The sequence below is a fragment of the Scleropages formosus genome, chromosome 23 (assembly GCF_900964775.1).
Source record: "Scleropages formosus chromosome 23, fSclFor1.1, whole genome shotgun sequence".
Lineage (NCBI taxonomy): Eukaryota > Metazoa > Chordata > Actinopteri > Osteoglossiformes > Osteoglossidae > Scleropages > Scleropages formosus.
Window position 1 is genome coordinate 15,471,360 of NC_041828.1, and position 26,009 is coordinate 15,497,368.

The 26,009-nt window shown below is 45.6% G+C and overlaps 1 protein-coding gene across 1 annotated transcript in view; it reads right to left on the reverse strand.

Annotated features, from left to right (window-relative positions):
• The window catches only part of jarid2b (jumonji and AT-rich interaction domain containing 2b), a 100,013-nt gene extending 77,271 nt beyond the window's left edge, over positions 1 to 22,742 (reverse strand). The window contains exon 1 of the mRNA XM_029248322.1: positions 22,090 to 22,742. Within this exon, the coding sequence (XP_029104155.1) occupies positions 22,090 to 22,134 (45 nt within the window). The 5' untranslated portion in view covers positions 22,135 to 22,742. The remainder of the gene's footprint in view (positions 1 to 22,089) is intronic.
• Positions 22,743 to 26,009: the final 3,267 nt, after the last annotated feature.

Below are 26,009 nucleotides of genomic sequence, written 5' to 3' on the forward strand. Positions count from 1 at the left end.
GCCAAAGACAAACTCCACAACCGGAGATGCCGAACTCTGGGCGCACCCAAAAAAGGGAGGGAACGGATGGACTCGGGAGCCCCTCTGTTTCAGACACACAAACCTGGAGCTCTCAGCAGCCTTTCTCGCTGCTCACCTAAGGCACGGCGCTTATGCTAACTCTGCATCTCGTACCCGGGCCAGATCAGTCCTAATAGCACCGCTGAGAGAGCGGCAGGAGGAGCGCCAAGTCAAACAAAGGACTAACAGGAGCCGATCAGCCTTCTATGTGCCTTCGAGACCCCTACCCCACCCCCCCCGTGGCCAGACGACACTTGCCGGGCGGGGGCGGGGGGTACTGGAGACAGGTTAACTACCGCTGTCTGAGTACAGAGGAAGCGGGCTGCCGGAAGCCAGCCCTAAACATCCGTTATTTATGGAGCGTTCATTGATCTCACCCGGTTCGCGGCAGATAAAGTTGCCCGCGAACGCTCCCTTTTACGCCAAAGGAATTAGATATAGACAGGAAACGTTAACAGGCCTGTCGCGAAGCGAAGGGCCGAAGCGCAGCCTCCGCAGTTCATTTATAAACGGCTCCTCCGGCAGCAGGCCCCGGCGTCACGTGGTCGATCACCCCTTTATTTTCTGAGCAAGAGCCCCACTGAGTCAACCTGATAAAGCAGGGGGTGGGGGATTGCTGGGCCCCGGGGGGGGGGGGGGGCTGTAAATTTTTTTTTTTTTTGAAACACAATTCTCGGCAGACACTACAAAATTTGGCGATTGCATGTTTTGAGTAAACTGATTTTTGAAAACACACCGGATCTTTTTTTTTTTTTTTTTTTTTTTAATGCTTCACTACGTTACACTGCACACAAACAGCTGGCAGCTCTCTCTCACACACACACACACACACCAGGCGTTTCTGCTGCGCCACTCAACGTAAGAAAAGCTGAAATAACCTATTAGGCAGCAGCCGGCCGCCTCGCTGTCCGAGGTGTTTCAAGGCCGCCGAGACGCAAGCCGCGTCAATTCCTCATTTCCATTTAACTCCCCGTTTAAATACAGAAGTGCTGGGGTGGGGTGACGGTTTCCGCGGTACCGAACCAGTGGCACAGGACAGCAGGAACTTTGCATACAACGAGTTCAAGGGACAGGGAGCGCGGCGATGCCGAGGAGGGCGTTCTCAAAATGACAAGTTTGGCAATCCACATGAAAATTAAGTCACATTATTATTATTACTATTATTAATACGTTGAGCTGAAACCTCTGTCCACAGTGACTTTCAGTGTCAGGATTGTGCATTTGGCTTCCTACACTCATTTACCTATTTATACTATACTTTGTTAACTTTTACCTCATCTAGTCAGGTAATCACCCTGATCATGGGTGCTACAGAGGGCAGCGGGATTCGAAACCGAGCTCTCTGGTTGGAAGGCGACGGTTCTAACCGCTACGCCACCTGCAGGCCCCACTTCCAGGTTGGCTGCTGTTCCCACATGGCAAGGTACACCAAGATCGAAACGCCAACACGGTGCGCTGAAGTGCAGGACGGCAAACACGCGAAGAGCGACGCGAGATAGGAGGCAGGAACCTGGTGTTCATAGGAAATACCTCACGACACACACACACACACACACACACACACACACACACACACACACACACACTCTTCCTTTCATTACCGCGTGCGTGATGAGCATGGCGGAAAAACGGAGCTCTTCCACCTAACACTGACACTTTCGAAGGGGGCCAGAAGCGGCCTAGCCAGCAGCGCCAGGCTGAGAAAAATGAGAAGAACGTCAAAGTACAGGTGGGGCTTTCCTGGAACAGCCAGTATAATGGTTTAGCAAAGTAATTCGGTGACGGGTGTCGCCGTCTTCTCACATTTTCCACTTTAATAATTTTGCATTGGTCAAAAGCAGTATTTACGTTTATTCACTTAGCCGACACTTTTCGCCAAAGCAACTTAATGTTAAGCTACTAGTCGCCGATTTATACAACTGGGTCACGTTCACCTCGTCAGTTCAGGGTTAGTACCTCGGTCAAGGTGCTACAGCAGGTGGTGGGATTCGAACCGGCGGCCTTCAAGCGTGCGGTGACACTAATCCATACACCTCCAGTTAACCAAACGCAGTACGACGTGTAAATGTTTTCCAAGTGACGTTAACAAAACCTTGACCCTCCCACCTTTGCTTTGATTTTTTTTTCTTTTTTTTTTTAAACACACAAACACCCCCGTATTTCTGTGGCCTCTGAACACTTCATTTTGGCCTCAGCGAGAGGCGCTACACCCTCCCGGCCTCCCAGATAGGGCTCTCTGGCAGGTCAGAGGAGCCCGAAAACGCGCAGCACCCGCGCGGGCCTTTCCTGGAAATAACCAGAACCGGGGGTAATTTTGTCTGTTCTCCACACTTTAACTGACAGCGAAACGGATCGGTCTCGCTCGTCTGCCTCAAAGCGAAACCCCGAGAGAACATCTGGCACAGCCTCGCCTTGCGCAGTCAGCTGCGGGGCCCGCGCTCGCGACGCCCTCCGGCTCCACGAAACCACCCCATTTCAGAGGTTTCCACGCTTCGGCACACTTTGTGGCGGAGGGCCAGAGAAACTCGAACGAAAATAAAACGGAACGCGTCACTAAAGGCGAGAGGAGCGAGGAGAACAAAAGCCACTAGGGGAGAAATGGAAAAATGCCAAAAGGCACCGGCGACACCGCTCAACACAAACTGGAAGGAAGTCAGAGGTCCCCGGAGACCCGAGTCTGGGCGCTCGCCCGTCTGCCAAGCCCCGTTGGCCGCGTGCGTTGCGAAGATGAACCTGCTTGCATCATAAAGACATCTCTTCATCAGTAAAAGAACTACCAAAAGGGGTCAGTAGGTGGTGAAGCAGTGAGAGCAATGCCCTTGTGATGAAAGGGCCCAGGTTCGAATGCTACCTCCTGCTTTAGTTCCCTTGATCAATGCACTTACCTTGAATTGTGTAAAAACTACCGAGCTGTATAAATGGGTAAATAAGTCACTTAGCATACCACACTATCGTAGCAGGTGACTTTGGGGAAAAGTGCCGGCCGAGCAAACGAATATTGTAATACAAAAAGTTACACCCAGTATAGCAGACAATACAACTTGACAAAGTATCAGTGCTTTTAGGTGCAAAAAAAAAAAAAAGACACATATTTAAAGGCACGTAATGCTAACAGAATTGGGTCTCCATTCCACTGGATTAGTAGCTCTGCGCATCATCTTAACATCGCAAGTCACTTTGGGCAAAAGTCAGCTAAGTGAATGACTATTACAGCATATAAAATTTCATTAAATCACTGCGCATAGTTTGTTTTCAGCCGGTTTGGAGAAAAGGGTCATTTAGATGAATTATTGTAAACAACATGGTGAAGGAAAAAAAAAAAAAAATGTTTCTTTTAAAATATTTAACTCAAGTTTTAACACCAGCACATATTGTACAGATGTCTGAAATACCAGGCCTCTTGTCTTTTGGACCTGTATCATAAAACAAAGCACTCAGGTCCTGGGTTGCCTCTGTTTTTCAGTTCATCAATTTCTCAGGTGTATTAACAGGTAAATCAGTGCAAGTAGCTCAACATTTTAAGTAACTTTGGAGAAACACTTCACATAAATAAACATAAAAGCAGAACAAGGACATGAGAAAGGGTTAGACAAACAACAACAACTATTCTTAATAATAAAGTGCCTCCACATGGCCCTGCCAAAAATCATCAGATGCTCAGGGTTTGTCTGAAGCATCCTGGGACCAAACCGATGTCTCTCACGCCTCCGTGGTGTCGGCCGGGGGCGGGGGGGGATCCCGAGATTAGCATTCAGCTGAACAACACAGCCTCCGCGGCAACAATATCGTCGATGAGAGACGGAGTTGACAGGGGGTAACCCCGCGTGGACATAAACACATCGGTGCGCCGCGGCACCGTTGCAGGAATTTTTATCTTCCTTTGCAAACGGCCCACGCTGCTTTTCAGCGCCGCGCAGCTGGGGTCTCCGCTTTGCATGAATAATTCAAGGAGCTTCATGAAATGGTTACGATGGAGTAATTAAACTGCACTTTTATTTTATTTTCCACAATACGGTGACACACAGGTAACTCAGGTAGACGAGAGGCTGTTTTACAGCAAGCGGTTACAGGGTAGACCACGCATGGTAAGTGTTCAAACATTTGCTCAGCGCTTATTTTAGGAGCAGTTTACAAGGGAATCAGAAATATGCTCCAAAAAAAGTTAATGAGATCATTAGCCTTTATTTGTTATTAATAGGGGGAATTGCTCCGCTATAATAAAGTCCGGTTGAATAAACTATTCGTAGTGTGACTCAGCTAGGAGGCCGGCCGTGAACACGGGGTTTGTACGAACGCCCTTACGCTCCCTGGCTTGCCGATGAACTTGGGTGACGTATTTACACCGACCGCAGCAACTTTCCGCCACGGTTTCCTCTCAGGGGTTCCACCATGCGTGCGACACTCGTCAGCCCTCGCTCAGGATTTTTCCACGTCTTGTCAAACGTGAAAATCGTCAACAGGGATTTTCGCAGAACGCCTTTCTCCGAGTAGGAGTGCCAGTACGGGTAACGAATTGAAAAAGGCTGCCATTTCTTTCCTTTTCTACTTAAAAACACACACACACACACACACACACACACACACACACACACACACACACACAGAGAGCACCTCCTAAAAGACAAACCCATGGACAATCTTATAGCGATGGCCACGATAAATCTGGTCCTGACCCAGGGTTCGAGAGCCATCGCAGACGTTCCACATTCCATCTCACGGCCCTGCCCTGCCCACCGGGTTCAAACGTCAGCCCCCAACCAGTGATTCAGACTGTCACCGTGGGGGGGGGGGACGCGATCGGTGGCTTTGTACGCACGTCCGCCTGCCAAGTGGAAGCTGCGGAGCGCGAACCAGTCTCCTTTTAAACGTGCCGGTCCCATCAGCCAACAAACCATAAAACCAGAACAGCTTTCTTCACTTAATGAAAACAAGTTCCAGAGAGCAGAACCTATTTGACAGTTTCAAATGTGGCTCTCGAGCCACCCGCCGCACTGCAGCTTTACGAGGGAAAAAAAACCCGCAATATTTCAGACAAAAGGTTCAATTTCAAAATTATGAAAATTCCTCATACTTGTGAAATTTGCATCCAACTACTCAACTGCTTACTAAAAAAATAAAAAATAAAAAAGCTTAAACAAGTCATTTTGTTTTCATATATAAATGAAACTCATATCTCTGTGAAAGGACCTTTAGCCTTAACCACCAGGTGAGCTGTCAGTACAGTAAAACACATCTTTTACAGCAAGGCAAACCGTGATCGGCACACTGCCACGAGCAAGAAAAAAGGCCACGTTCACCTGGAGGGCATTTTAAAATACGCTCATTTTCAGTCTCAGATGAATAGAAGGACACTCGTAAAAAGGGTACGGGAACCCACGTGTAATCAGTGTCGATAAATATTGATACAACACGCCGAGTCCATTTCCATTGCAGCTGTATTGATCTTATTGTACAGTGATCTGCACTCAATTTAAGCTGTTCAGGATGTGCGTGTCACAGTCCCAAAGCAGAGGGGATAAACACACACACACACACACACACACACACACACACACACACACACACACACACACAAGCTCTCCCATTCAGTCTCATCCTGCCCACAGCAGGTCCTTGTGGTGTCCCAGTCGTGCCGTGCCTGTCTGCAGCACCGCTCTTATTTAGCACTTAAACAGCAGACAAAGCTGTGGGGCGGAGGGGGGCGGGGGGCTGGAGTTCGTGGGGGTGCCACGGAGTCCGATTACAACACCGAGGGATTGGCAGCCTGCTCCTCAAAAGCACTTTGTTCGCCGTACTAGCGCCTTCCAATCGGAGGGCCGAGCGGGACCTCGAAGCTCCGCCCCTCACCCCCAGCCCTCTCTCCTACAACAGCAGCATGGTGCTCGCTGGCTTTCTTCCTCACACCAAACACTTGTCATCCCTCCCCTTGCAGAACTCTCAGCCGGGTTAACTCTTTCCCACCAGCAGGACAGGCGAGGGGTGAAATGGCTGCTGCTGCCGCTGCTGCTTTCGCTGGTGCCATTTTGGGCCCATTTTCATCACCTTCTCTTCTCAAGGACTTCTTCGAATCACAGCACAACCACCACAGGGTGTAGATCTTCTCACACCTAAAACAAGAACTGGGGTCTAGACTGGGTTCTCCAGGAAGGAAGCATGACGTGAACGCCAGAGCGCCTCCTGCCAGCTCGTTCAAAACCTCGGTCAATGTCTCTTGCCCAACGCCTCCTCTCACCTCCCTCTGGAGGGAACACAGTGGGTGGGAAAGCAGTGAGAGAAGGTGTCTGGGCCCATCCTTCTGGCAAGTGATACAGAGCAATCAGGACAGCAAGGTACAAAAAAAAAAAAAAAAAAAAAATGCCCCCCTCGAACAGTGTCCCTTGTCAACCTCTGAAGTGCACATCATAATCCATATCCACTCAAGTAATCCAGATTCAATTCCACTGTTGGCATCGAGCCTGAAACCAACACATTAGTTACAACTTAACACTGGTAACATAGTATAACGTCACTAATAACACCTACTTATATTTAGCGCCACTGCCATTTCCACTTGTGTGCTCATTTTACTCGGATTTGCACACGCACATCCCTAAAACCCTCCATTTGTACAGTTTTTAATCGCATTGCGTTGCGTTGCTTTTCACTTCATGTTCCCGTCTGTTAAATGTGGCTAGATGATCACCCATCACTGGGGCAAAAGTGTCACCCAGGTTTACTGCACACCCATCAGGCAAAACCAAGTAACCCACAAGTGCATCTTGCAGCAAACGAAGCCGGCTGCCGCGGGCTTTACGGTGGCTCTTCCTGGCTGAAGAGCTACACATTTAAATAAAAAAAAAAAAATTAAAAAAAACTAATAGCTTGACACTGTTTATTTGTACAGCTGGAGATCATGTCACTCAAGGAAGCAGGGTATCTACAGGGAGTGTCATCGATTACTTTAAGGCTCTCCAGCGACCACCGCTTCTAGCTTTCACATTTATACACAATTACATGTATTCATTTACTTGATGCTTTTCACCAAAGTGATTTACAGTGTTAAGCTTCTTAACTACATCAATTTTCACTCTTCTCTACATGTTATGTTGACGGCGATGTGACAATAAAGCTCGATTTGATTTTGATTTGATTCAAGGTAAGTGCCTTTCTCAAGGCTACTACAGCAAAAGGTGGGACTTGAACCCGGATCGTTCACACCCAAAGTCAGGGGCTCTGGCCGTCATGCCACCTGATGCCCCTTCAACGCAACACCTCAATCACTGACCAAAACTGACCACACAATATGAACGGTGCTGGCGCTTTCCCCAAAAACGTCTTCAGGTCAACCATCCGCGCCAGAAACGAGCACACCGCGGATAAGAGGAGAAGCGAGCCGGATGGGCAATGGTTAAAGCCCAACTGAGTTTTAAAAAATTAAAAAACACTGCACACATCAAGGGGCTGAGGTATGACCATGAATATCATTATTCCCAACCAAAACCACCCTCTCATTACTGAAATTCTGGGTTAGATTAAAGGGCTACAGCAGCACTATAAAACTGGCAAATTAAAAAAAAAAAAGGCAAAATACATACATTATTGAATTTTATGGGTATGGCTAAGTAGTGCGTAAGGCTAACTAGCACCTAGGGGAATATTCAAGAGCCATAAAAACTGGCCAGTTCAGGTTAAGTAAGTATGACAATGTGAACAAAAGCAGGCTTTGACATGATCGCCTTTCTGACGGGGCTTGGTCTGGACAAGAGTGAAACTGTGCTCTCGCTCCACCGAGACTTGCTGACTAAGGGCTCACGGTATCCAGACGCCGGCACTGAAATTCAGCTACATTTAACCGTTTCATTCAACCAAACCCATCCCATCCTGAAGCCTGCAAGTTCTCCAGGAGTTCCCATGAGGAGCACGAAGAGGGAAGAGAGAGAGGAAAAAAGCGCGACAGTGAGAAGACCTGTATCACGTTTTCATTCAGCCCGGATGTACGGGAAAAAATAAAACCGTTGAAGGGGGGGGGGGGGGGGGGGAAGCAACGTGTTGAAGCGGACATCATGGAAACGCGGCGGCTGAATTTCGTTGAGCTGCTGCGCTCCGCTTTGCCGTCAGTCAGCGCACAGTGCGAGCCTTTGTGTGCTCCAGCGGGCCAGAACGGGACCTCTCTTCGGGCTTTCAGATCAATCAACTGTTGACAGGTTATTTAAATATTAATACGCCTACTTTGCTAAAGTCTCCCTGGAATTTGCACACTGGAGACAAAAAAAAAAAAAAAAAAAAAGTTCTCTGAAATGGAAAATGCTTTAACTAACAAACCAAACCTTATTGTGCTCATTTCTCTGAAGGAAAAGACTCAATTTAACAGCTAAGAATATTTTCTTTGAACAGAGGAAACCTTCGAAAAGTGAATAAGTACCATTTACATACTTGAACATATTGCACATAAGAATACACAATGTCAAAAACATGGGAAAATTTTAAAAAAAGCACTTTGCATATCTTTCATACAAGGGTTCTTAACCTTTGGGGGGGTCAGTGCAGCCCAAGCCTGTTTTGAAAATACTATCTAACAACATAAAAACATTATTGATATATATGGTGTAATTCTATAGAAGGTAATTGGTTGTCAGTGCAATAAATTGCCCAGCATATTTTCTACAAGTTTACTTTTGGACAATTTTCTGTATTTTCTCACTTTCCATTTTCCTTATCGTTCATCAGATTCTCAAAGACATTCACGGCCAGACAGTTAAAAGCAGCTTCTAAAGGAAGACGATGTTACAACTCCCGTAAAGCCAGAGGTTTCGCCCGCTTGGTTGGGCTGTCTGGCCGAGCCACTGTGACTGACAGATGGGCCCCGACCGCTGGGGGGGGGAGGCCTCCTACTCCCACCCGACCCAAGCAGAGGGACCATAAGTCCACGTAGTCTCAGTTCCGTCCCCACCAGCTTTCAGCAGCTCGGAATGCTGGGGCACCAGGTGGAGGTGCGCGTCACAGGAAAAGGAGGTAAATTTACATTTACTTCAGTTTTACTGTAAACAGGTACACTGCTGGGTCTAAAGGGACCCCTTCAGAGTGTGATATACTTAATTAAAAAAAAAAAAAAATCAAAGCAAATTAAAGCACTGCATGCAGAAGTTAAAGGACCTTCAGGGGCTCAGTGTTTGCAACTACATTGCAGTAGTAGTAGTAGCAGTAATATTAATATGTAAAAATACTAGACAAAAGCATAAGCAATACAAGTAGCTTGGACAGAAGCAGTTGACATGTGCATTTTATTTTATTACGATCGGGCTTTCCCCTGCAACACCCCCAAACTGTGGAATTCCCTTCCAAAAATAGATTCTCCTTCTCTAAGCACCTTTACGTCCAGGTTCAAAACATACACTCCCGCAACTGTTGTCAAATATTTGCTTCCTCCTTTTTCCTCCCCATTTATTTTTCCTATTACTTTTTGTATCATTTTGTTACCTCAATGTCTCATTGGTGGTCTTTTATTATGCGTTTAGCTGCACCTAACTTATTACTATGCCTTTTCACCAGAAAGCACTTTGAGAAATTGTTTCTGAGATGCTATATACAATTTTTATTAGTGTTATTTTTATTCACGAGCATATTCCTCACCTGATTGCGGGAACAAGTTCTACCGAGCCCCATCTCGTTATGTTTATTTGGCATAGTACACATCTGCCGTTTCTTCACGCTAACCGGTCAATACGCGCGGCACGTCAAGGGTTAACAGAGACGAGAAGAATCACACAGTACGGTGCAAACAAGGAGCCAGATAAAATTACAAATTAGTCAGAGGGCTGGAGGGGCAGTGGCAGCCAGAATAACCGAAACCTTCACCAGGTGGTCACAAAGTCTGCTCTGCCTTTCAGAGGTAAGTAGGTGTGTGTGTGTGTGTGTGTGTGTGCGAGCGCCCATACACACTCAGCTGGAGACCCGCTCAAAACGCTAAATTAGCACACGACTCAAAAGCACTGCATACGCTTGTTTATAGACCGGCGCCGACCGGACAGCTGCGCAATACGCTTAAATAGTTTCCCCATCCGTTAGCATGTTGTAGCAGAAAATCTATATCTAGGAAGATGTTGATACAGTGCAGATCCATGATTCTCACATTCTTCACGGCGTAAAGAAGTCATCTGTTACTCAGCCGTGCGAGATCCCAGCCCGAGCCGTGAGTGCACTAATTCACCAGAGTATTAAATCAGCGTTGCCTCTGCAAGACATACTGCCACAAACGCGAGAAAGAGGAAAAGCCAAACAAGGAATTACATAAGCAAGCATTATTTTATTTTACTACGAAGGTTTGACTTTCTTAAACTCAAGAACCTGCCTCGTACAGCAGCTGGAGCTGCTGCCTTGGGGTGCAGAGGATCCAGGTTAGAATCCTTCATCTCACCGAAGCACCTTTGATATTAAGGTTCTCATTATTGACCCAGAGGCAGTGCCAACTACTTTTGTGGGTTTTCACCCATTCCCCAGTCGGAAAGCAGAGCATACTGGCACAACCAGGTTTATGAAGCAGCTCTCTGGCGTGCATGACTTTCAGATCGCCCGCCCACCTCATCTTCCCTGTTACTTGGAACGCCTCTCTTCTTGAGCTTCAGATCGACTTGGCCGAAAGCGGCCGACGAGAAAGCAGAGACTCGTTTCTCGAAACAGATCACAGCACTTTTGAAGCTTGGAAAGGGAGATTTTGGCTTCGTTTCAATTCCGTGTGGAAATTAAAGCTAAAAACAAAAGCGACGAGAGGCGCACGCGTTAGCTCGCAAGACGAATGAAAAAGTGAGCACGCGGTGGAACAGTGTAAGGGCAAGCCTACGTAGCACTATTTCTCCAGCCTCCGGCACCCATGTGTCATTGCCGACACACCTGCGGTCCTTCTTCCTCCACAGATTGCGCCTGATGCAACGCAGACAGATCTCCAGTTACACAAAAGCTGTAAAGAAGCAACACTGCATTGCGCTTGTGACCGAGTTGCTCAACGACCCAGACCCTTCGTGACAGGGTGGCGTTGAGATGCCCGCCTTTGCTAAGGCATCTTGGTACTGTGACAGAAGGTCCTCTGTTGGGCAGAAACAAACAGGAGCTGTAACACCAATTGTACTAGTGGCACCCAAAGCCATGAGGAACAAATGTTCACCACCACCACCCCCCTCAGAACTGCTGAATCCCTTTCAGTATTCAAGAAGGGTCTCAAAACATCTTTCCAACTTGAATCACCCCATCTGTCCCGACCACCTCTATTTCCTGTCATGTCTATAAGCAGCTAGTGGTGTAACATGTAACGGTAAAACCAGTATAGGATAGCCTGACTGTACTTCAAAAATAGTACCTGTACAATTTCATCTGTTGCGAAATTACTTTTTTTTTTTTTTTTTAAACTCAGAGCTGCACGTCATTTTGGAGAAAAGCATCCGCCAAAGGAATAAATGCAAACGTCAAAATATTGCTGAAACCCATACTATAATTCCTTCCAATGTGGGGTTGCAAGAAATTGTTCTCTGGTGTCCTCCTACAGTCCAGAAAGATCTGTCTTGGATGATGTCAGCTAATTACCACATACTGATCATGGTACGTCATTGTGGAGAAAAAAAGTGCCTGCTAAATGAACAAATGTAAAACTTAAACGGCGCATTGGTAACACCAGTTCCATACAGTATGCCGCGGCCATCGCAGCTGGACCATGAGCACAGAAACAATGGAGACTACTACTGAGCTCAGAAAACAATGAAGTTGGCAGCAGCTTTTAGAGTTCCATGACCTTCAGTTTTCTCAGATTTGCCCTGTGTACACAATTCAGATGCCACACTTCTACATGCTAATGTCTTGTTATGGCTTTTGAGTGAACTACTACAATGTCCCCCCCCCCCCCGAAATGCTAAAACTGTGCTACTATTTTATTACTTTACTTATTTTATCAATTATCCATTTCAGTGCATATCTATTTTGAGACACTCAAGCAGAGATTCTGAAAGCCTGGAAGACACTCTACTGTGGTGCTACTGCAGTTGCTATGGAAACAGGTGGTTAGGCCCCACTGATGACATCCTGCTTTAAAAAGCACAGTTTTTGGTCACTATGGCAACCTTTTCTTTAGGTGACTTTGAAATTGTATTTGTCACCCAGAGGAATATTCTGTCAAGTTTTTATTTTAAAAAAAAAAAAAAAAAAGGAAACAAATAAGTGCTTTGCTTAATGGTGAACCTCTAAACTTCAAGTTGATTTCCATTTAATTTAAAAACAATGACAATATTTTATTTTATCAAGTGGGTCATGAAAAAACATTAGCTCCAGCAAAATTTAACACATTACTTTGAGAACTGGTAGTGCTATTAAAAAGCGATTTTAAAACATTCAGTTGAGAACCAAAACAACAGCGAAGAAAAAGTGAAATTCCATTCAAGATATCGTTTAATTAAACTGCTCCAACCCTCCTGCGTTGAACTGCTTCAAGTCTGACTCGAGTCTCCTGCTCAGTCCAGCTTCCAACTTTGGCCAGGACAGCACAGCGATCTGAACGCAGGCTCTTGGCCCCAGATTTGCCCATCACCAGACACCTGTGCTCCTTGGGCAGGCAGGATCTTACAAACACCTATATTCCCTGCAGCACCACGATTGCCAAGTGAAATCATTGAATATAAATTACAGCCTTAGCCAAGACAAATCAAAGCAACATTATGAAAACCTGGTACATAAAAGCAGGGACCCATGACCTGTTCATATAAACCATGAATGTCAAGGTGAGTAGATAGAACCAAAATGCAACAACCTCAGAAATGCAGCTGAATCCGTAAGGCCACATGTCTCCCTCACACTTGCCATCGCCTGCAACTGCAAGAACAGAGCTTATGTAAGCGATAGACTGAGACAAAGCGTCATGTTAAATTCACCGAAGCCCTCGAGAACTCCCCGATTAAAACTTCGGGGCATTTCTGGCTCGTTAAAAACTAAAAAAAATCCATCCATCATACAGTAAAATAACCAATAAGAGGACTGCGCCGCTGTGGTAGGACGATATATCTGGCACAGGATTTAATATTCGGACACGCATGCGCCGTAGAGCGGCATTAATAGCCAATTGATATTCATGAGGAAATCCCTGGATGATGTTAATGAGGAGCAGTGTCCTCAGATAAAGCATGTTTTCATTGTAACGATGCTTTGATCTGGTAATTGGGTGGTAATTGTGCAGACTACATGCGTCTGTGCGAAAAGCACTTCAGAATGCTTGTTCATCTTTAACGTACCAAAAAGAACTGCCACCAATGATCGTGCATCTACTTCCTTCCACTGACTTGTTTGCAAATCCTTCCCCAAGTGCTAGCTGGGTACCGCTGTCCTTCTGCGGTGAAGCGAGCTCCACACAGTCTCCCCGATGGTGAAGATTCAATTTGATGAAGGCGGGAAAAGGGCCGTGCACGTCGAGCAAGTTTGTGAAAGTTGGCCGGCCGGCCGGCTTCAACGCAGGACAAAGGAAGAGGGACGCTGCCGCTGCTGCCAGAGGGGCAGGAGGAACAACAACCTCTTAAGCTCTGGAATGGCCAACTTTTAACAGCGCCCCGACACAGGACAGCCTGGAACTCGCACAATCCGCCATCCAGCTGCACAAGAGATAGTTGGGAAGAGGCCAACATTTCCTTTGGCAGACCTAAACCAAAACAAACTTTGCAACCACCGGGGGTTAAAAGAAGAAAAAAGAAACATGCAAACTGAGTAGGACATAATAATCGGGGCCACATGTCAAGAAGGATCTGCACTGCATCCAGGAGAAGGAGAACTGACAATGCAGCGAGCAGAGCGCTTCTGTCCGTGCTCGTTACCCACGAACTGTCGTACGACCCCCTCGCACGCGTTCCCCCCGGCCTTCGGTACAGAAGCGTGACTCAGCAGGACTTCGCTGACACGGGCCAAGCAGGGAACCAGCACTTCCTGTGTCGCCGCTTTACTCTCTTCAGCTCGATCACATGTCCAGGGAAACAACATCTCCCACACGTTACTTAACCAGCTGCCTTACTTAACTGGTGAGCAAATGCATCCAGCCAAAAAAAAAAGTAAACATCTCTCTGCATCAAATTTTCATGCAAATTTTTTTGGAATCTTGTCAATTTACTCCGAGCCTCTGAAGGACCGAGCACCATGCAAGGAACAGAAACTATTGCATTGTACAGAGCTGAATATGCACAGAAACTGAAGCGTCAGGTAAAATGCATTCAAAGGGACAACGGCAGTGTCCTTGCAGTAAAAAACAGCTTTTTGTTAAAATCATTCAGCTGGTTAACTAATTTACTACAGACCGGATGACTCCTCCATAACCAGAGCCACATGTTAGTGGTGTTCTTAATTTGCCATTAGTGAAAGGTGCCTTTTTCAGAGAGGCCCACACCTTAGATCCCTGGCAAAATAAACTGCAGACACAAAAACAAGATATCCATTATACATTCGCACCAAGATGTAAAATACATCCAAAAAGTTCAGATTCTTCATAAGGTTACGCAAACGCCCAGTGTGTCAACAGCAGTCTGATGAAGATAATCAAGTTTTTTTTTTTTTTTAAACATAAATAATATACTCACACTATGACTTGAGCGGGCACTCAGACATTTAGTGAAATTACATGAAGTGAAAACACTACGCAAGTTCAGAATGAGTGGCCTGCTGCAAATAGACTAACAGGAATTCATAAAAGTAGAATAGAAAAAAACATGAAAAAAACTTATGAAACTGAATCTTGACAAAACCGGATAAACAATACTGTCAATAACTGAAAAAATTATGGCTTAGGGAGTGTTAAGAGGACAGATATTGGCCATTCAATCATTACCCTCTAAAACTCCTCAGGCAGCAAACAGGGCTCCTTACAGATGTCGGACAACTAGTCGTCTATCGAGAGAAAAACAGTTGTGTTCAAAGTGGCCGATACCACAGCGGGTGGGGGGTCGTCAAGGTGTAGTTCACCAGGCCTCACGGATAGACCATTATACTTGGTTTTACATTCAGTCTATATTTCAAGAGCGTATCGCACACCTTCAGACAAAACCCGCATCGAAGACCAGCAGTCAGGCGCCCACATCCAGGAGAAAACAGAAGTAAGCTCTCCAAAACACTCCATATGGCCATCTGGTTCGACAGGAGCATGCAGACAGCTATGTCTGAAAGCACTTTGTCTCATGTCATCAGCCCCACCAGGAAATATTACTACACATGTGTAAGGGAAAGTCAAAAAGTACCTGCAACTATCTGTACCGAGCAGAAATCGACATAGCCTCCTATATACAGGTCACACACATATACACATTACACACACTTCTGCAAGCGCTGCATCTATTTTTGCAATAGAATTCTGCCAAGTTCCTTGTACAAGTGCTTCTGCATACGTGGAACATTGCTGGAATCGTATCAGGTGTTAAGGAGGCAGAATGCCTCCCTGCTCGCTGATGTTATCTGCACCCACAATCACAAAGGGCAAATTGCATAATATGTCGTAGCTATAATTATGCAATAACGACAAGCAAGAGGTATGGGGAGCAGAGGAGCGTACCGTCTACTGTCCGTCACCGTGGGCCCGAGTGGACTCGGCAGCAAGGGCAAAACCACCGGTGATGGAGAAATGTGGAATCTGGTCAGTTGGCAGACAAGTTGTTCTGCGGGGAGAAGAGGGGGACAAACAAACCCCACCCCGCCCGCCTGCCCGTGCGCACACACACACACACACACACACACACACACACTTTCCAGGCCAAGCGCTTTGAGAGCCCTATTTCCCAGCTTTTGAAGATCTCTTTGAAGGCAGCAGTCAGGAAAACCAACAGCACCAAAGCAATAGATCAAGAGACCAATAGAGCTGGACCATTGTTCTAAAACAACAATTAATACTGCATAAATTACCGATAATCACCTCACAACTAACCAACTCAAATAAGAGGTCTTGTTAGCTGTCTGGTAATTCATATTATTTTCAATAAATTACACACTCATTATGCAGCTGATTACAATAATGTAGAAATGTCGACATTCATACAAATTAAAATCATACATTAAATCATTATGGAACAACTGCACTATTTCTTCAATTTGCTACAGTAACATAGGGTAGGTGTTTTAATTATAAAGTCATGCCATATTCTCAGCTGAATTGATATTGGGCATATTTCAAATAAGGTCAGCCTTGTAGAATCATCCATCACTGGCAAGTACCAAACAGTTCTCTGTCATCAATAGCAATCCAAGCTTGACGTGTTTGTATCTTTTCAAACCCCTGACTCGCAGTCCTTCTGTAGCGTACCAATCGTCAGGACTTCCTTCGGTCCGTGTTCAGAAATACACATTTAAAAACTGTCAAAATGAGTTCAGTTGTAGTTTTCACGGCATGTAATTGTTGCTTTTACCCCTTTTTGGCAATGAGAGCAGAGGTTTCCAACAATCCTGTCTTAGTTCCGTTACACATGCATCTGGTTGCGCCTGCTGAGCCATGTGACGTAAAGTGATGTTAAACAGGACACCTCGATTTTAAATACACTGCGTGGCCAAAGGCCATAAATAGCCCATTGTTCTGTTTATTTTAAAGTAAAAACATGCCAGTTGATGACACAGCTCAGGGCGATCATGTGGACACTGCCGTCTTTAGACATGTCTCGAACAGCGTTGAAATCGAGGATCGGGTTTCTTGTATCTTTTGTGTTTTACGCAACAAGGAGAAAAACAAAAACAAAAAAAAAAAAAAATCAAAACAAACAAAAAGATCTATGCAACATCTGCAAAAAAGGGAAAGGAGGAAACCAGTGTGGTTAACATAGCCGTCAGTGGCTGACACCGGCCTCATACAGCCCAAGACCGCACTTGGGATCTACATTCGTAACACACTGCATCACCACAAAGGGAGCACATTCAAGCAGCCTACATATTCACTTTCCCCATGTCACTTGCTCACCATGCTGAGTAACAGTCCCACAAATGCTCATTTACCACAGTGCCATTTCCTTCACATGGATTGAGGAAGACTAGACTCACACATTGCCTTAACACCTCACACAATTAGACTGGTCCATTACAAAGCCATCCCCCGTGAGGGCTCAGCCCACAATGCCAGCATGTCACACATGTAAATTTAAAAAGACCATTTGCATTAAAACATAAGGTTAAATGAAGCGCATTGGAGCTCACGCACAAAAAAAGAGGGCAACCCCGAGGGTCATCACGAGGCCCATCGCAAATCGCAAGGCCTGCATTTAAATTTTAAAGCTGCAGGACTCGGGCAGCTTTTGCCGCCCTGGTCGCACCCAAGGTTTTTTTCTTTTTTTTTTTTTTTTCAAACCCCCTCCCTCTTTTTTTTTTTTGCACAGCGAACGCAGCAGCGGATTTTTCAACTTGGCCTCATCGGCTGTACGCCTGACGGAACAAACACTGACAGCTCCTTTACATTTGTAAAGGGCCCCGCAGCAGCTGTGCCTGTCCCACCATACAGCCATGAATTAGGGCCGAGCCCCAGCTGGGCCCCGGCAGCAGCTCGGCCCTGCACAACAACGGCCATGTTAGCCACATCAACTCTGCCCTTATTGTCACTTTTGCTTAATCGAAAGGATAAAATAAAACGCTTAAGCTAAATGAAAAATATAATTTAATCATAAATGAACACAGAAGCACCAACATTACAATATTTGGCTACATGTCCGCACCAGTGACGACGCTGCCAGTACAGGTTTTCAGTAACAAGTTTTTCCGGATGTCGAAATCATACTTTCTCTTCTATAGATTCATATTTAATTTTACTAAAGGCATTTCTGTCCCATCTCCCCATTTACTTTTAGGAGCATCCTCCCCAGTATATTTTAAGAACACCTCTGGTGAATATGGAGGGGAAGAGGGGGGAGAAAGAAAAGAGGGAGGAGGGGGGGGGAAAAAAAAAAAAAAAAACACAACTCTTGTTCCAGGGGCAATAGTGAAGCCAAGCATGTATAATTGTCTTACGCTAATTAAGGAGAGGTTAAATTAGGAGGGCAAGAGTTCTGGTCGGAGCAGAGGCTCCTGGGAGGTCCCCAGTACGCCGTTGTTGTCGATGCTGTTCGCCTGGTTTGGTCTGAGCGGATTTCAAGCGCAGCACAGAGATCCTAGCAGATGTGAGCTGTTCTGAACAAAGACCTTCCAGGACAAAACACACAGCACTCAAGTAGCAGCAGAATAAAGAATGTTAGGAATATTCTAAACTGCTCAGTCATTCCAAATATGCGGTATGCTTCTTTTCCTGGCTGACCAAAATGCAAATTTTCACCAAGCTCTTCCCTGCCCCGTGTTCACGCAGATTTTTTTCAGTGGTTTCGAACCAACCGTTAAAACATTCAACACCAAAGCAACGTCCAAATATTCGAAGACCAGCATTATTACGACAAAGTAAATTTCTCCTTTAAGCGGGATTCCCATCTGAAACAGACCATCAGCCTTAATTAATTTGTAAGAGAAAGAGCATTAACAATTTGAAGGGATTGCCTGTAATGAGAACGGACTGCCGCTGTCCTGAAGTACAAAACTGACAGATGGAGTAAAGAAGCACAGCCAGGTTTACCGGGGTAACGGAAAAAGGTGGACCAGCAGAGGAAGTCACACTGTACACTAGTCTTCCTGGTTACGAGCGACAACACATACTGTCCTGCAGGCCTCTAGTATACCTACCCACCCCCGTCCCACGGAAAAACGCCACTTTGCAAAGAGGCTTGAATCCCAGCCCGACTCCGGCCTTTTTCAAGTTTAGCCTTTAAATAAATGACAGGAACGATAACTACTTTCCTCTGCAGCAAATATATTTCATTTTTAATAAATTTAGCTGCTACTTCTCTTCAAAGCAACTTAGAATGATAGGTTTGTACGCTAAACCCTTTTTACCCGTTTATACGGTAGAGGAATTTTACCGTGTCAATACAGGGTAAGCACCTTGACCAAGGGTACTACAGCAGGAGCAAATCTGTGTCCTCAGATCGCAAGACAACAGCACTAACCGCCACACTACCTGCTGCTGTCAAGTCACCAGGAAACAATCGATGAAACGCGGCACGATGACGTGCCACTGAACTCTTTCAGATTTTTAGTTTATTGCCCCCCCCCCCCCTTTCAGCCAGGAGGGAAACTTTGGAGAACTTGGAGAACTGCATTATACAGAAGCTGTTTTGAGGCCCACTATGAGGCCTGTGTCAGTTCTGCTGTCAGCATAACAGCCAAGAGTGTGAATGCCTTGGCACTGCCACACGCACTCAGTTCCCACATGGCAGAGTACAGCTCAGCCAAAAGTGAGGGATCGTCACAACCACTTGCGTTTATTCATTTAGTCGACTCCTTTCTCCAAAGCAACTTATTTACTCATCTACACAGCTAGGTATTCTCTATTATTTCATTTCAGAGTATGTGCCTTGCTCGAGGGAACCGTGCCAGGACGGATCTGAACCCGGACCCGCAAGTGCGAGGCCTCATCAACTCTTAACTGCTACGCCACCTGGTGTCCCCAATGTGTTCATTTTCATCTAAGTCTGAGCTAATGTTTCTCACCCTGCCTTTTTAAAATTCGCAACACTTCTTGCACACCTCGCCTCAAATTCACCGCGTACGTATTCTCATTTCAATCTGCTGGGTATTTAGGCGCCAAGTCCTTCATTAAGGGCCACTTTAAACTTTACAAGAGACCAGCAGACAATACCGTTTCCTTTTAAGGCAGCCTCGCTTTAGTTCCTTCGTTCAAAAAAATCTATACTTATTTTTAAATTTTAAGAGAGCCCAAGAAAATAAATTAAAAAAAATAAAAACAGCAAATCCCAGAGCAGGCTGTGCCTTTCAGGAGCTGAGGTGTGGCATGCACAAACTTTCAACAGCTGATCCTACAACTAACAGTTTTAGACCCTACATAAACACTTACTGTAACTTCCCAACACCAGGGAAAGACACCTTCAGTAAGTTAATGGATTATAGAAAACGAAATTGCCTACAATAAAGCTGAAACTAACGCGCCACAATCCGATACTTGCGATTGTTTCTACCGAAACAGCACAATTATACACCTCTTCTGAAGAGGAATTTTTCGACAAAAATTTTGATTTTCTCATTTCTAAGAATGTTTTAACACCGGCTTTACAGTAAAGGTGGTGTATGTTTGCATTCAACATTTGCGAGCCTACAGAACATGTGTATAATATATATATATGTATATATATATAGATAGATCTGGGATATTTTAGAGCCGGTTGTGCGGGGGTGTTTCCGTTAGAACGTCCACGAGCTGAAATTCCTTTCAAACGAACGCACGCGGGCTGCCGCGAAGCATTGCGCACAGCGGCCGGCACGCGGGTGACGTCGACGTGCGTACGTGCAGTCCCCAAAGTTTTCGGACTGCGAGTCCTAAATCCATTGTGACGTCACAGCCTCTACCGGCGTTCCGTATCTACGCGATTTAACCTGTTGATCCAGAGTGGCAGAGAGCGGAAGTTTCATCACGTTGGACTCGTAGCGGAAGTAGGACGGAATTCTAAAAATGAACCAAATTTCATGTTGACGTAAGAGCAACGTGACTGCTTTAAAGGGCACCCTAAACAAACACTCGAACCAACTCAGTCAGGTACACGGCACACTTGAGGTCACGTAAGGCTATAGGACGTATGGAAAATGTCGGAAGGAGAGCGGTACGTCGTGTTTGTGCAATACGCGGACACGAGACGTTCCGAAAAAGCACAGGAGGCGCGCGTGGCGAGCCCGTGAGCTCAGGGTTAAATGCTAAACGAGGATACAGAAATGTGCTGAGCGACTCACTTCGCCTTCACGTCTTTGTTTGCCTTGCACTTTTTTAATCCCCGGGTGTGAGACTGCTCTGCACGACGGGGGGAAAAAAGACAAGCCTTTGCATGGCGTGTGTGTTTCCCGTATGGCCGCGTTCCAAACACTCCTGTTTTTTTTTTTTAAAGATCTCCTGCAAAGATAAAATGGTTGCTGCTGCTCCTCTGCACGACACACGCGCCTCTGCAATGCGACTGCAGGAATTACTGCCTCCTCGGAAACGGACCCCCCCCCCCCCACTTTTTACTAGCTCACGTTTTGGCGGTGGACTCTGCCAACGTGAGCCGTGCTCACTGGAATTCATAGTATAACCACGTAAGAGTTGTTTATCGCCTGAAACAACGACGGCAGGGCCACCCCGAACAGCAGCAGGACCCCGCGCCCGCGCACCCAGAGGTCACGCGCAAAGCGAAACAAAAACACACCACGCCGCGCGTTCGGCGGAGAGGGGGGGGCAACAAACAAGCCCTGATCCTGAACGCACGTATCCGACCGTTTGTGTTCGGGCGCGCGCCGCGCCGAATTAAATGGCCCGAACGCGTGACCGTGTTCTCTCCCTCCGCGTGCAGCCGGAGAATTACAGATCAAACAGCTTCTCCCCCCCCCCTCCGATGCATCACGGTCCGGTGGCCGAGCTCTGCGAACGTGTTACTGCCCCCCAAGACCCCCCACCAATAAAATAATAGAGCACGACACATAGCGATTGATCAGACGGGGAGAAGCGGCGCCGCTGTGTTAATAAGAGGGCGCAGCTGATTTAAAAAACGGATCGTGAAAGGAGGACTGGGAACCCGGAACAAGCCGGAGGCGAGATATGGCTGCGCGGCTTTAAACGAGAGCGCAACGCAAAGCAAACAAAGCCGTCCTGACAGCAATCGAGGGGAAATTCGCCTTATTCCAGCACACAACGTGACTGATCAATATGAACCGCTGCAGAAATACAACACGCACACGCGACATTCCTCACACCGTCATTCGCCGGCGATCGAGCGATCAAATATATCAAAATAGATGGAGAAAACCGAGCGTCACGAGCACTCACGAGGCAACTCAAACATTAAACGCTCCGTACCACGTTTTACCGTGTTATACTTCCTTCGTGTGGAATTTACAGCGAAGGGAGGTCAGCGATGAAGCGGTACTAGCTGTTTCCATGATAACAAGCAGAAGGACGTACAAACTTGGAAGGTCAATTTACAGTTAATGATTAAATTAAAATGGACTTACGTATTTCTTTTGGATAATATTCCTCTTGGGTCTTTCTTTGCTCATTCTGCAATCCAAAATGTTTTCTTGCTAAAGAGAGAATCGCCACATGAATTTATTTTTATTGTTATATTTATCTCTATTTCTGTGGAGCACGTCGAGTGCCGTTTAAATCCCCCGTTTGTTGTGGATAGAAGGCGCTCCACTCGCACTCCCCGGTTCAGTGCTTTCGGTGCCAAATTCCCGAAATGAGACAAATCGGAGAAATCAGAGATCCACGAGCAGAAGGAAGAAGCAAAACAGGAGATCACTTCGGCGTAACATACTGAAAACAATTCACAATATATCTCCCATCAACGGCAAGGCTCGTCGCCCGCGATCCTGTGCCTGTAGAGAAATGGAAAATAAGTGTTGTAAAAAAGAGCGGGCATTCATTCGCTGTGAGAAGTTACATCTTGCTCGGGGAAAAGGGTATTTAAAAATGTGGGCGAGCAGAATATTTTTGTTTATTTTATTATTTTTTTTTGTTTTTTTTTTTTTTTTTTTTTTTTTTAAAAAAAAAAAAAAAAAAAAAGGTGCGCGGTCACGTTTTGCGCCGGAGCTTGCAGTACGACAAGTGAACTCTCACAGCGGCGCCGCTCATGTGCGCGCACGGGGGATGGTGAGTAGGGGGCGGTGCGAGTTCCCCTTTCTTCCGCGGCGTGGGGCCTATCGCGGCCGAGGGCACGCGCAGCGGCAACTTTAAAGGGCCGCCGATGGAAGGGACCGAGTGCAAATTACCGAACCGCACCGATTGCGCTGCTCTGGAGGCTTTTGTTAAAAACAGCGCTCCAGCTCCCGGCAAGAAGTACGCCGGACAAGCGTGTCTCCGCTAGAAAACTCCCAAGTTTATCACTTTAGTGAGTTTACATGTATATACACATGCAGTAGCTGACTGACCTGGATATATGTAAACACAGTAAAATATATAAATATATATTTTATATATATTTATGTATTTATATATATATATATATATATATATATGTGTGTATATATTTTTGATAATTTCGTGGAGCGTCGGTGGGAAGTGAAAGGGAGAAAAAGAAGACGCTCTTAAACAGCGCCTCCAGTGTCTGCACCCGGCAGTCGCCCCCTTAGAGCGAGTAACGTTATTAAACGATAATGTTGGAAAGTATTTTTGTGGTCAAAATTCAACCCAAGTTGAGAGAATTTAAGAGTAAGTGAGGGATTATGTACCTCTGGGTAACTGAAGTCTGGACATAAAAATGGAAATGAAGCGAAGCGCTCTATCAGGTGTGTTTTGGCAAAGAGCGGCTGAAGGAAGAGCTTTTTCACACGTCAGAAACTGTTTTCACCTCATATTATTGTTATTTGTAATAATGGTTATTATTGTTCTCTATTTAGCTTTATCCAGAGCGACTTGCATTGTTGCGAAGCTTGGAATTTTGTGTAATAAAATATTTTAATTAAGAGTAGGCCTTAAAGCTTAAAATTGCTAGTTCGATGTAATATAATGTCTGCGCTGTAAATGTTGCTTACAATCGAAATAAACTACAGTAATAATACTAATAATAATGTTATTAAAGTACACCTGTAATTATGGTAGTTATGAGACCTGTTTTTATTTCCATGGAAGTAACCAAGTTCTGCCCCCAGTGAGTGTGGATTGAGCCCCAGCGCACTTCTGAGTAAATGTTTTGAATTAAAAGTGTCAGAAAAGCTCTTCTTTATGCAGACAGTTAAAAAAAAAGACAAGCCTTTGATAGCACCATGTTGACAGAGTTAAAGAAACAATGTAGCCCTTTCTCCAGTCACGTAGCTCTGGTTGAGCGCTGCTCCCTCCTTCACATTTTGCGCAATTCGAAAGAAGAGTGTAAAACACCGGGTGGGATTAGCAATGGGACACACGCGTTTTCCTGTCTTTCGAAGAATTTGTGATGCTGCGGTGTTTGGAAGGTGATGCTTTCCGCCTTTGTCTCCCCGGTGACCTGCCCTGACCCGGCTGTCAGGAAAAGCAGAACTGATGAAACTCCGCTTTTCGGCAGCTCCGAAGGAGGGTCTGACGAGGCGTGAATGCGCAGATACGATGATTTTGCAATAAAGTGGTTATGACTGCTGACTATGTCCTCTTCCCCCCGTACTCACTCACAGATGAGGCACTGACATCAAATCTTGCAGCAAGATTTTTTTTTTTCTTCAAAGCCTTGGTGTTTGGTGGCCCATAGACAGTAAACTATACATACCATTAATGAGTTTTCTGAACTCTACACGCTCCATACGCTGCTAACTGCAGCGGGTTTGACCGGGTCCTGCCCTCCAGTGGGTCTGGGGTTCGAGTCCCGCTTGGGGTGCCTTGCGGCGGACTGGCGTCCCGTCCTGGGTGTGTCCCCTCCCCCTCTGGCCTTACGCCCTGTGTTGCCGAGTTAGGCTCTGGTTTGCTGCGACCCTGCTTGGGACAAGCGGTTCTGAAAGTGTGTGTGTGTGTGTGTGTGTGTGTACACTGCTAACTCTTCTTATGAGGGAAGCATTGCTGGGACCCTTGTGCAAAGGTTATGTTGTCAGTAACCCCAAGCAAAGGAACAAAATTGTTAAAAATTGATTTTTTCATACTTTAATATTAAATTAGCAATGGTGGAGAAGATTGGTGGTGTTTGTAGTTCAAGTTGTTGATTCCGATGTTCATGTATTTGCCGAGCTCGGCATTTGGACTGCAAACGTTTCATCACCAGTCGAGGTGACACGATGTCCAAATGCCAATGAACATCTGAATTTAATATTAAATAGCTGTTCATTTTTCATAGATTATACAATGTTTTTTTTTGCTTCGGACAAACTTGCTTTAAAGGTAGTTCCAGTTGTGTGTCGTGATGTCTCGAATTAACCCAAAAATTTGTCATCTCAGGTCAGAAATTAAGCACCAGTTTTATTAATCATGAAGATCTTATAATTATTAAACATTAAATAACAAAGTGGAAAGGCTGAGTTGTATGTTGCAACACAAACATAAAACCAGTACTGATGTCAAGCAACTCCAATGTTCAATAACTGGTTTTAATGTTTTCCTTCAATTTGTAACAAATTTCGTCCCTCTCTGTTTATATAACACTGCACTGTCGTAACTGGAATTGTATGAGTGGCATTATTTCAGAGGTGTAGATATTCTCTTGTTTTCTTGCAAGATTTGTAATTATGTACAACTGGAGCTATGAAATCGCACGTAACAACCTAGCTCTTGTGGGAGATATTGCTTTATAAGGCAAAGCTCAGTGTTAGACTCGGTTACATAGATGAACTGAGTGCAAACCATGCTTATGTATTAAACACATCTGTATTATTTGTATTATATGAAAAGGTGATTAAAGTCCAGCTGAGTGAACCAACCCACCCCTCGCACAAGCCCACAGAGCACGTCTATTCCCGAGCTCACAGACACAGTTTATTGTGTGGCTCATCTCTCTGCTGGTGTGGGGAGACTTGGGAGTTAAGCCTCTCACAAAGGATAATTAGTATATTGAGTTCAAAAGTCTCCTGTGAAATGAAACATTCATGGAGATGTTGCATCAGGTAAATCAAAGCAAACAGTACATTTTGGGAAGGAGAACTGGGCTTCCAAGGTCATAGGTTTGCTCTCACTTGACTGCATTTGGCTGAACCGTTAGTGTGCAGCTCTTTCATTAGGTACAGACACTACCTAGTTAGGTTGTAACCACTTTTGGTGAAAAATCTGACCATGTGCTTCTCTAAAGAATAATAATCCGCCTGTGACTTTTGCATAACGCGTGGAGCTTCCAAAATGTCCCATGTGAGCCTTCCACCAGTTGGTCTCCTCCAGCGAAGAAGCGCTCGTCCACACCTGAGCCAGAGCCAAAACTTTTCTGCTTCTTTTCAATACCCACCCACACCTTTCCCCCCTCACCCAGACCTCCCGTTCACCTCCC